The sequence below is a fragment of the Staurois parvus genome, unplaced genomic scaffold, assembly GCF_062004578.1.
Source record: "Staurois parvus isolate SC_StPar_1 unplaced genomic scaffold, SC_StPar_1.0 ptg000095l, whole genome shotgun sequence".
Taxonomy (NCBI): Eukaryota; Metazoa; Chordata; class Amphibia; order Anura; family Ranidae; genus Staurois; species Staurois parvus.
Window position 1 is genome coordinate 327,069 of NW_028317891.1, and position 12,393 is coordinate 339,461.

The 12,393-nt window shown below is 44.7% G+C and overlaps 1 protein-coding gene across 1 annotated transcript; it reads right to left on the reverse strand.

Moving 5' to 3' along the window:
• Positions 1–266: 266 nt before the first annotated feature.
• ZBTB20 (zinc finger and BTB domain containing 20) lies at positions 267–11,993 on the reverse strand. The gene is made up of 2 exons (XM_089670774.1): positions 10,414–11,993; positions 267–1,400 (listed from the first exon to the last, which is right to left on the reverse strand). The coding sequence occupies exons 1-2, from the start codon at positions 11,987–11,989 to the stop codon at positions 730–732; spliced, it is 2,247 nt and encodes a 748-aa protein (XP_089526900.1). The 5' UTR covers positions 11,990–11,993; the 3' UTR covers positions 267–729.
• Positions 11,994–12,393: the final 400 nt, after the last annotated feature.

Sequence of the window (12,393 nt, forward strand, 5' to 3'; positions counted from 1 at the left end):
CTCTCATCTCAGCTTTTAACAACTGCCATTAACAACTACCCACTTCCCCCCCATCCCACCCTCCAAAAAAAAAAAAGAAAACCAAAATTACATGTTTAATGCCGCAGAAACCAACAAAGAAACAAAAAGAAGTGCTCAGTTTTTATCCTCCAGATACCGTGAAATCTGGGCGGCTAAATGCGGGGAAAAAATGTCCACCAGAATGAAGTTTAAGAAAAATAAAAGCCACAAAGGAACAAAAACACTGTAAGCGGCATGTTAAGAGACAGTAGGCCTTCTGTAATATTTTGTTATATTATTTTCTTTGTAGTGCTCTACACAAGTGGAAAAATGGTTCATGTTTTATTTTTGTAGCTTTTTCATGAACTTTTTTTAAAATTTTTTTTTTACGTGTCTTTTTTGTCATTTTTTTCCTTTTTTTTTAAGAAGGGTTGTATATTTAGAGGCCAGTAGCATGAATTCCAACCAGTGGAATCCAGGTATATCTACCAGGCCTTAAGGCCACCATCTGAGGGAGACTGGATAAAATATATATGCAGGTTATATATCTTGATATATATATATTCACCCACTCTCCGGAAATGTAATGTACCAGCAGGCAATAAAGTTCTTCATGTAGTACAAAATGTCAAAAAAAAAAAAACCTAAAAATAAAAAGAAAACTCTTAAATTCTAGTGCCATAGCTTTTGTTTTTGTTTTTTTAATTTGTTCGTAAGAATGAATGGTATTTATCCGTCTGAAACGTGCATTCTCATGTGGTCGTTAAACTGCTCGATTTGGTCAAACTTAGCTGGACAGACTGAGCAAACGTACGTTGTGCCCTCGGAACATACTGGGCCCACACTATTTGGAGGCCCGGGACGAGGGACTAGAACCGGGCCAGGAGTAGGAGCAGCGCTGGGGGGTGGAGCCAGTGATGGTGCCGGTGCTAAGGCAGAAACCAAAATTGGAGCTGGAACTAAGGCTGGAGTCGGAGCCAAAACTGGAGCAGGTGCCAAGACAGGTGTCGGAGGCAAGACCGGTGCTGGAGCCATGGTGGGAGCTGAAGGCAATCCTTGGCCTGGAGTGGAGGCAGGAGCCTGCGCTGATCCTGGAGCAGAGTTCAGAGGTGGACCGGGGACTGGGATGCTGGCAGTGCCATTGGTGGCGCTATGAAGGGCCACGTGCCTCTCCAGCAGCGTCTTGTGAGAAAACTTCTTCTTGCACATGTAGCACTCATAAGACTTTTCCCCCCGATGCAGGCGCATGTGCACGTTGAGGGAACTCTTTTGGGTGAAACGCTTGTTGCAGATGCTGCATTGGTAAGCCCTGACGCCTGTGTGCGTCACCATGTGTTTGATTAGGTAATCCTTTAATGAAAATGACCTCCAGCAGATGCTACACTGGTGCGGTTTCTCACCTGCGGCACACCAAGGAGAAAAGGAAAGAAAAAGACAAAATGTTAGGAAAGCTTAAACATAGTAACAATGCAGGGTGTTGTTAAAGTCTACCTAAAGCTAAAACTTTTTTAGTTTTAAATAAAGTGTGGATGGCTTAGAGCCCCACTGCGATTTTTACAGCTGTCTATGGTTTCACTCTATGGGGTTGATTGACTAAAGCTATAGAGTGCAAAATCTGGTGCATAGAAACCAATCAGCTTCCAATTTTTTTCTTGTCAATGCCTAACTGAACGAAGGGTTAGCCCAGAGGATGTCACGTGACTAACGTGACGCAATGCGTAGGCACGCGGTGACGCACTTCCGGTTTGGACGCCATCTTTGTACACCCATGCAACTACACCCAGAACATGAGGTTTTTTCTATCAATGCTCTAACCAAGTTGTATTGAAATATAACTGGCCACATCTTACGTATCTGCCTGGAGAGGAGGTTTACCACCACTTAGCCTGTCCTTGAAGGGGAGACCACTACGAAGAGAGGGGCGTGATTCCAGAGGAGTCTCATGCATGGAGGATCCAGTGTAGTGATCCTAAAAGTGTTTTGGCCCTTTGCGGGTCGAGGCAAGGAGGTGAGCGTGCATTACAGCCATTTGTGAATATGGCGGCCAGACTCATGCACCTTACCAACCGCTCCGTTTCCGCCACCCCCCTCTGCCAATCCCTCCACTTGCTTCCGATTGCCCAACGGATCAAATTCAAACTGCTAACACTGACGTACAAAGCTGTTCATAATTCTGCCCCAAACTACATCACCGACCTAATATCCAAATTCCACCCAAAACGCACTCTCCGCTCTTCACAAGACCTCCTTCTCTCTAGTTCCCTGGTCTCCTCCTCCCATGCCCGCCTCCAGGACTTCTCCAGGGCATCACCCATCCTCTGGAACTCCCTGCCCCAATCCATCAGACTATCACCCACTCTCCTCTCCTTTAGGCGCACCCTAAAAACCCACTTCTTCAGGGAAGCCTACCCCACCCTCTGCTAACTGCCGAACACCTCCACTCTTCCTACCACTCCATCCCCCACAGCTTTTCCTCCTGTACCACCATCCCCTCCCTCCTAGATTGTAAGCTCCAAGGAGCAGGGCCCTCGAACCCCACGTGTATCACATTGTATTGTTATTGTACTGTCACATTTACTGGCCTCCATTGTAATGTACAGAGCTGAGCGAACTGTTGGCGCTTTATAAATACTGTATAATAATAATAATAATAAGTTGCATTTATATATCTTCCACTCATATTTGTGTATTTTACATATGCAATTTTGTTATTAGCGCTACATCATTTATTGTGCTAATTGAACGAGCTGCAGTTAGAAGCTGATTGGCTCCCATGCACAGATCCACCAGATTTTGCACTCTCCGGTTTTAGTAAATCAACCCCAATATGTTTGCGGAATCCAAAATTATTAAGCTGCGACCACATTAGGAATACAAGGGAAATCTTCCAATTCAAGCACCTGTTGCAGTGCTAGAGGGATTACGCTCACTTTGGGGGGGTTTCATCTCATTTCCTGTTGTGTCTACATGACTAGTGAACAAGAGATAGGCTAGTCAAGACCCCCTACACCACCATCTCAATCTCTCACATACCCCCTTTAACCTATCATTAAAGAAAAACATAACACCGATTGGAGTAAAATGGCCATCATGGCCTTTTATTAACACTTCAACTTCAATACACAAAACATTCCTTAAAACAGAAACATATAGGAGAAGTTGTTGGTCTTCGAAGGCACCAAACCAGAACCGATATTCACCTGCGGAACCAATACTATAACTAGGCCTCTAGCCACAACGCACCGGCTCGGAGACCAAATATACCATCCACAGTGCAGAACCACCACCTTCCAGTTAAACCTTGGTTAACTGGAATGCCCCCGGGCACACCATACTGCCGATGGGTCCCACACCATTATCTTTAGCTTCAAAATAAGTGCCGCCTCCAAAGACCAACAACCGCCCCCGGAACCTGAACAAAAACCACGGGGAGTGACAAAACACCCACACAACCCAAGGGAGGGTGGGAGGTAAGCTCGCTCTCCACTGTCTGCTCCTGCACTGAATTGACGATCGTCCCAAACCACACCCAAAGGTGTCGAAGACCCCACCCTACAACCCCCCAGTTACCAATCAGGTAACTTTCCCATATCCTAACTCCCAACTTTTCTTTTTTTTTTAACCCTTTCCTGTCTTTTTTAACCGCCTCTTATCTTAGTCATGTCTGCTCAGCGCTGTTTTCTTTTCCTTCCTTTCGCTACGGGCATCTCTGGACAGGAAGTAAAAGCTCACCAATGGGACAAAGATGGCAAAAAAAACCTGACAGGTGTTCTCACCTTTCCCTACTCTATCAAAAACTAACCAAAAGGTGTTGGCTTTGGATATAATCTAAGTGTTATGGCCTGAATCTGAACCCAGGATCTCTGCTGGGTCTAGTATTAACTCTCCTTGCTTAGCCACCTAGAAGACTGGACATTTCCCTGGACAATTCCTTGAATGACCGTTCCTTGAACCTTGTTTGTCTTAAACTTGAACCCTATGCTGCTCCCATGAGCTTCCTATTAAAGCCATGCTTTTGCACTTCCTGTTTGCCAGATTATTGTGCTCTCTCCAGCTAATATCTCGCTCTTATCACTCCTGCTGCCATCTGTGTCCTCGATAAAACTCGAAACCAACCGTTGGCTTGTTCTTTAAATACGGTTCTGCTTGATCCCATTCTGCAGCTACTTGTTACTGACCTTTGACTTGTTTACTGACTACTTTTCTGTTTGATCCCTACTTGCTATATCTCTTACTTGACCCTGGCTTGTTCACCCCCTGGTGGGGCAATCCTGAGGACCACAACCTGATACTAACATGCAGCTAAACCCATCTCCACCATCAGATGAATGCTAGTTAGTGCTTAGAACCCGCACCTTGGGTGAACCCGTGTCATCCGCCAGGGTGACCTTCTTGTATACCTATCCTGCTGGTCATTGGCAGTCTCTCTACTGGTCTCCAAGCCTGACCCCTGACTGTGACACTATGGAAGATCTGCTCCTCAACTCTCTCTGTAGTAACCCAAAACTAGACTGAGATATGGGAGTCTTGTTTTCTAAGTGCAAGCTCTTGGGATCGTATCTTAAAACGTACTTCACTACATAGCGAGCCCCTGCCTATTGTTAGAGGTTAACACTATTCAACACCGTTGGATTATATTATAATGTATTTTACATTATGGAGAAAGTTAAAGGATCAGCTGGGGACAGTCAAAGCTCCCATGTAGGCAGGAAGTTGGGAATTATGGCAGAGAGATCTCACTGTTGGACTATCCATGAAATGTAACAAGACTCGTTTAACTGGACTCCACTCATAGCTTAAATGTCTCCTTTGTTCCTGCCAATACTGTCCTCTCTGTGTCCTCTGTTCCTGCCAATACTGTCCTCTCTGTGTCCTCTGTTCCTGCCAATACTGTCCTCTCTGTGTCCTCTGTTCCTGCCTATACCGTCCTCTCTGTGTCCTCTGTTCCTGCCAATACTGTCCTCTCTGTGTCCTCTGTTCCTGCCTGTACTGTCCTCTCTGTGTGCTCTATTCCTGCCTGTACTGTTCTCTCTGTACTCTGTTCCTGTCTATACTGTCCTCTCTGTGTGCTCTATTCCTGCCTGTACTGTCCTCATTGTGTACTCTGTTCCTGCCTATACTGTCCTCTCTGTGTACACTGTTCCTCCCTCTCTGTGTACTCTGTTCCTGCCTATACTGTCCTCTCTGTGTGCTCTATTCCTGCCTGTACCGTCCTCTCTGTGTCCTCTATTCCTGCCTATACCATCCTCTCTGTGTACTCTGTTCCTGCCTATACCGTCCTCTCTGTGTCCTCTGTTCCTGCCTATACCGTCCTCTCTGTGTCCTCTGTTCCTGCCTGTACCGTCCTCTCTGTGTCCTCTGTTTCTGCCTATACCATCCTCTCTGTGTACTCTGTTCCTGCCTATACCGTCCTCTCTGTGTCCTCTGTTCCTGCCTATACCGTCCTCTCTGTGTGCTCTGTTCCTGCCTATACCGTCCTCTCTGTGTCCTCTGTTCCTGCCTGTACCGTCCTCTCTGTGTACTCTGTTCCTCCCTCTCTGTGTACTCTGTTCCTGCCTATACTGTCCTCTCTGTGTACTCTGTTCCTGCCTATACCGTCCTCTCTGTGTACTCTGTTCCTGCCTATACCGTCCTCTCTGTGTCCTCTGTTCCTGCCTATACCGTCCTCTCTGTGTCCTCTGTTCCTGTCTATACCGTCCTCTCTGTGTGCTCTGTTCCTGCCTATACCGTCCTCTCTGTGTACTCTGTTCCTGCCTATACTGTCCTCTCTGTGTCCTCTGTTCCTGCCTATACTGTCCTCTCTGTGTACACTGTTCCTCCCTCTCTGTGTACTCTGTTCCTGCCTATACTGTCCTCTCTGTGTACTCTGTTCCTGCCTATACCGTCCTCTCTGTGTCCTCTGTGCCTGCCTATACCGTCCTCTCTGTGTGCTCTATTCCTGCCTGTACTGTTCTCTCTGTCCTCTGTTCCTGCCTATACCGTCCTCTCTGTGTCCTCTGTTCCTGTCTATACCGTCCTCTCTGTGTCCTCTGTTCCTGCCTATACCGTCCTCTCTGTGTCCTCTGTTCCTGCCTATACTGTCCTCTCTGTGTACTCTGTTCCTGCCTATACCGTCCTCTCTCTGTGTCCTCTGTTCCTGCCTATACCGTCCTGTCTCTGTACACTGCTCCTGCCTTTGCCATTCTCAGTTTGTGAGAGTACCCCAGCATCTGTTATCTCAGGTAGCCGGAGACAGCTCAGCACTCAAAGTTTGGAGCATGGTGCAAAGGCTGCTAGCTGAGGCCTCAGCAATCTGAAAGCCAATCTGAATGAATGCAAGAAGCAATGCTTTGATGGTCCCACCACATCTTCACCTGTTCATGGTGGGAACTGTGGTGGTGATGTGTAGGAATACACAGCCAATCCCTCTCTTTCCCTTTTCATCATCAACAAAAGATAATACAGGCTTTGTGCATGAGCTGCAAGAACAGATGTTAAATTGTTTAGAGATACCACTCCTTAATAACAGCACCCCAGGGGGACGCAAAAATTATTGTTATAAGAAGGGTGGCTTCCGAAAAAAACACCATTATTCCCTTAAAAAGAATAACACCACATTGTGTATGGGGTATGCTGTGACATCCTGTCTAATTAGACATTTATGGCTGGACTGGGAGCTCGCAGCCTGTTATTACGTCATACAGCCAGCAGTGTGGCATCCCAACACTTGCACAAGATCTGGAAACTAGCCAGATTACTTAAAGGGGAGATACAAGACGTCTTCCAGATACAAAGACAGAAATATTAATTTGGAAAAAAAGGGATAGATAGATAGATAGATAGATAGATAGATAGATAGATAGACAGACAGACAGACAGACAGACAGACAGACAGACAGATAGATAGACAGACAGATAGATAGATAGATAGATAGATAGATAGATAGATAGATAGATAGATAGATAATAGATAGATAGATAGATAGATAGATAGATAATAGATAGATAGATAGATAGATAGATAGATAGATAATAGATAGATAGATAGATAGATAATAGATAGATAGATAGATAGATAGATAGATAGATAGATAGATAGATAGATAGATAGATAATAGATAATAGATAGATAGATAGATAGATAGATAGATAGATAGATAGATAGATAGATAATAGATAGATAGATAGATAGATAGATAGATAATAGATAGATAGATAGATAGATAGATAATGAATAGATAGATAGATAGATAGATAGATAGATAGATAGATGGATAGATAGATGGATAGATAGATATTAGATAGATAGATAGATAGATAGATAGATAGATAGATAGATAATAGATAGATAGATAGATAGATAGATAGATAGATAGATAATAGATAGATAGATAGATAGATAGATAATAGATAGATAGATAGATAGATAGATAGATAGATAGATAGATAGATGGATAGATAATAGATAGATAGATAGATAGATAGATAATAGATAGATAAATAGATAGATAGATAGATAATAGATAGATAGATAGATAATAGATAGATAAATAGATAGATAATGAATAGATAGATAGATAGATAGATAGATAGATAGATAATGAATAGATAGATAATTAATAGATAGATAGATAGATAGATAGATAGATAATGAATAGATAGATAATTAATAGATAGATAGATAGATAGATAGATAGATAGATAGATGGACAGATAGATAATAGATAGATAGATAGATAGATAAATAATAGATAGATAGATAGATAGATAGATAGATAGATAGATAATAGATAGATAGATAGATAGATAGATAATAGATAGATAGATAATAGATAGATAGATAGATAATAGATAGATAGATAGATAGATAGATAGATAGATAGATAATGAATAGATAGGTAATTAATAGATAGATAGATAGATAGATAGATAGATAATAGATAGATAGATAGATAGATAGATAGATAGATAGATAATAGACAGATAGATAGATAGATAGATAGATAGATAGATAGATAGATAATAGATAGATAATTAATAGATAGATAGATAGATAGATAGATAGATAGATAGATAGATGGATAGATAATTAATAGATAGATTATTGATATGAATGAATGACAGACACTTGCATTTGTGCTCAAATGTTTGCATCCCCTGGCAGAATTCGTGAAATGTTGACATTGATATTGAAAATATGACTAATCATGCCAAAAAACTGACTTTTATTTAACTATAGTGAGCTGCAAAAGCCCAGTTACAAAATACCCGACAACACCTTGACACACCTCACAGCTTCTGGCACACTGTAATCTTCAGTGACAAGACCAAAATAGGGCTTTATGGTCACAGCATAAGCGCTATGTTTGGAGAGAGGTCAACAAGGCCTATAGCGACAAGAATACCATCCCCACTGTGAAGCATGGTGGTGACTCACTGATGTTTTGGGGTTGTGTGAGCTCTAAAGGCACAGGGAATCTTGTGAAAATTGATTGGAAGATGAATGCAATATGTTATCATAAAAAATAGTGGCAGACAATTTGCACTCTTCTGCACGAAAGCTGCGCATGGGACTCTCTTGAGCTTTCCAGCGCAGCAATAACTCTATGCACAAGGCCAAGTTGACCCTCCAGCGGTTACAGCAGAAAGAGGTGAAGGTTCTGGAGCAGGAGTGGACTGACATCTCATGGGGCCCCCAGGCAATAGGGGTCATGGGGCCCCTGTGTCCTTGCCCAAACTCAAAAAAGCCTATGAAAAAGGTACCTGGGGCATCTCATGGGGCCCCCCACGGACCCCGGGCCCTCAGGCAGTGCCTGAGTTTCCAAATGGTCAGTCCGCGCCTGTTCTGGAGTGGCCATCACAGTCTCCGGACCTTACTACCATGGAACCACTCTGGGGAGATCTCAAACGTGCGATTCATGGAAGACAACCAAAGACTTTGCATGACCTGGAGGCATTTTGCCAAGCTGAATGGGCGGCTCCACCACCGGCAAGAATTTAGGGCCTCATAGACAACTATTACAAAAGACTGCATGCTGCCATTGATACTAAAGGGAGCAATACACGGGATTAACAACTTGCAGACTTGTGAACAGGAGGCAAGTCATTGGTTTACTTGTTGCCATGCTTTGTTTTATGATTGGTCCATTCTGCTATGACCTACAGCTACAGAATATGGATCCCTTAAGAAATAAAAGAAATGTGTTTTGACGGCTCTGTTTTTTTTTTTGTAAATGGTACATATTGTAAATTACCACTTCTCCATGGGTATGCAAACTTTTGAGCACAACTGTAGATACCTAAAATTAATTTATACAGAAAGACTGAATAACAGACAAATTAATCAATAGGTCCGTTGAATTAAATAAATAAAAACCAAAAAGGTTTTTTGGCCATACATCTTCTGTGGGCTACAGCAGTACACCTACTCCTGCTCTCCTGTGACCCAGGGTCGGCTTATAATGGGCTATAGCCTGCTCTCAGCTGATGTCACAGAGTCTCTCCAGGCTCTGGTAGATCCCGACTATATTGTCAGTATCCACCTGGTTCCCTGATTGACAGCTGGCTCCAGCTCTAAGCGCTTGTTAGACAGCCAAAGCTAGCTATGCCCATCCCCTCTCCAGCCCGGCAAGAAGACTGAGAAGACTTAAGCACTACCAGGAAATGCCAAAGCTTTAGCTGTCAGTATCTGGCTGGGAGGTTTCTTCGAGTATGTGTACTTCTAGGATGTCTGTGTATGGAGACATCTCCACCATCAGTTTCTGTTATCTTAAGGAAATGATCATGACTGTCTATACTCCGACTCAGGCAATCAAATCTCTTTCCCCAAGAACCCTGGGCTGGGTGTCTCTTATCATAAAGGTAAGGACAGCAATAAATAATCAAAATGAGCAAAAAGGATGTACATATACACCACATGGCCAAAAGTATTTGAAAACAGCTCCAGATAACTGACATGTTAGAGTACTGTATGCTGTACCTCAGACAGTTTGGTGAAGGCCTTTTTTCTGTTCCAGCATGACTGTGCCCCTTCGCACAAACTCAGAACCATAAAGACATGGTTTGATCAGTTTGCTGTGAAGGAACTTAACTGACCGCAACCCTACTAAAAAATCTTCGGGATGAATTGGAACTCTGATTGTGGTCTAGATTGTATCCAACATCAGAACCTGAACTCACAAATGTTCCTCTGGTTGAATGGGCACAAATTCCCACAGATTCATTCCAAAATGTTTTGGAAAGCCTTCTCAGAAAAGTGTAGGCTTTTACAGCCACCAAAGGGGGGCTGACTCCATATGAATGGCCATGGTTTTGGAAAGCGATGTCTAACAAGCTCATATAGGTGTGATGGTCAGGTGTCCACAGACTTTCAACCATATAGTGATGCATTTCAAAAATACAAGGAGCAAAACTCAATAAAAGACTTGAACTTACCTGTATGTACAAACATGTGCTTCACATAGTTTTGTTTGGCGGTGAATGTTTTGTTGCAGAGAGTGCACTCATAAGGCTTTTTCTCTCCCTGCCCACCGCCTGTGCTATGTCCTCCTTGGGGTTGTTGGTTTTGGATTTGGGAAGGGTACGATGGTATTCCTCCCTGGGAAACAGACACAAACTGGGGCTGCTGACCAGCCAGGGGTTGGGGCAGACTGAAGAGAAAAGGCTTGGGCCCAGTGCCAGCTGCCTGCGTTGTGAAGAGGGCCGGAAGGTAGGTATTGCCCGCCGTGCCGATGACCTGGGTGTTGCTGGTCAGAGTGAGCGGCATCCTCAGGTTGCTGGTGAGGGTTTCAGTCTGGCGTAAGTACAGCTGAGTGGTTGGCAAAGCTTGCGCTAGGGACTGGGTGACAGAAGTCTGTAGAACCCCTTTCTCGGTGCTATTGCTAACACTGATGACTGTGCTGTCCATTTTAATGTCGTTGCTCCTCTCCGGAGAAGACGAGCTGGTTTCTAGGTGCTGTTGGTTCTGGTTCTCAACGCATTCGGTGGACAAGGCGTTAGACTCTGGTTGAGAGGGATCCTGTTGACCCTCCCGTACAAGGTTAGGCATATACTGCTGCTCCACCGTGTCGGGCTCCGTGCCAATGGATGAGCTCACTCCAGAGTCAAAGCTCTCCCCTTTTGGTTCGCTCTCCGTGCCTTCGGCTTGATCGGTGTCTTCAGTGCACTCTTCGGACTCATTGCGTTCGAGGCCCTGCGGCCTTTGCTGACCGTAGTAGTCATAATCGTCGTCCACCTCCTGCTTGATGTGTATGTTTCCCATCAATGTCTGAATCCGGACGGGGCGCGGTTGCTTGCGGCAGTGGGTGGTTTCTGGAGTGGTGCTGAGATACCGCTCCATCCTCTGAGAGCGTTGGTGGATCCTTGTGATCCAGCTAGGCTCTTCCATGTGATGTTGTCTAGGCAGCCCCAAGGCAGTTTCGTGATGGCTGACCAGGGCTCCGCTGTAAAACGAGCGTTCCCCGCTGCCATTTTGCATGGAACACGTGTATAAGGCAGAGTAGATCCTGTCCACGCTATGCTGACGGTGGCTCTGCAGAAAGCCAGATTCGGTGTCACTACTTTGCCCAGAGGTTCCAGATTCCGGAGTTCCCCTGGGCGTCTCTTGACCAGAGTCCGGTATGAGAGGATAAACCCCACCCACATTTTGTGAGACAATTCGCGTGCATTCGTCTATGACGGTTTTTATCTGCAGGATGCTGGCAGCAGTAAGGATTTGGAGGGCCTCCGACTGGGAGACGCGCAGCACTCCACTGTACATAAAGTCAATGAGCTTCTGGACTGCGTGGACCGACACCACCGACGGGATCTCGATGTCGCTGTAGCCGAGCAGCAGCTTGTCCTGGAAGAATGGGCTGCCAGCGGCCAGCACGCAGCGGTGTGCCCGCAGCATGCTCCCGTGGATTCGCACCGTCACGTCACAGAAGTGGCCACGGTTGCGCTGCTCGTTTAGCGTCTCGAGCACGGAATTGCTGAAGTTGTGAAGATTGATGCTGTGAGTGCGCTCTGTCATCCCCTTGCAACTGAGGTCACCTGGGAGGAGACACAAAATGGCCAACGAAATGTCAATATCAGAGACTGAAACAGGACAATTATTGAAAACATCTCTACATAAAAACTGAAAACCTTTTAGCTTGTATCTGTTCCAATGCACATTACATGCTTGAGTGATGCTGAAGGAGACTTATTGCATTTAAACTATAGGTCTCAAAACTTTCTAAGCAAAGGGCCAGTTTACTGTCCTTCAGGCTTTTGGGGAGACCAGACTGTGGCCAGTGGGAGTAGAAGATGCCCCGGCATCAGTTGGAGTCAACAATGCACCATTTTTGGTATCAGTGGGAGAAATAGTGTCCCAGGGATGGAGTCAGTGGGAGGAATAGTACCCCATGGATGGAGTCAGTGGGAGGAATAGTGCCC

Bases quoted from the DNA above. Each gene is read 5' to 3' on its own strand.
- ZBTB20 (XM_089670774.1), bottom strand. From the start codon at position 11,989: ATGACAGAGCGCACTCACAGCATCAATCTTCACAACTTCAGCAATTCC. The intron at 1,401-10,413 runs GTAAGTTCAAGT...GGTGTGCCGCAG, and splicing joins GCACATGTTTGTACATACAG to GTGAGAAACCGCACCAGTGT.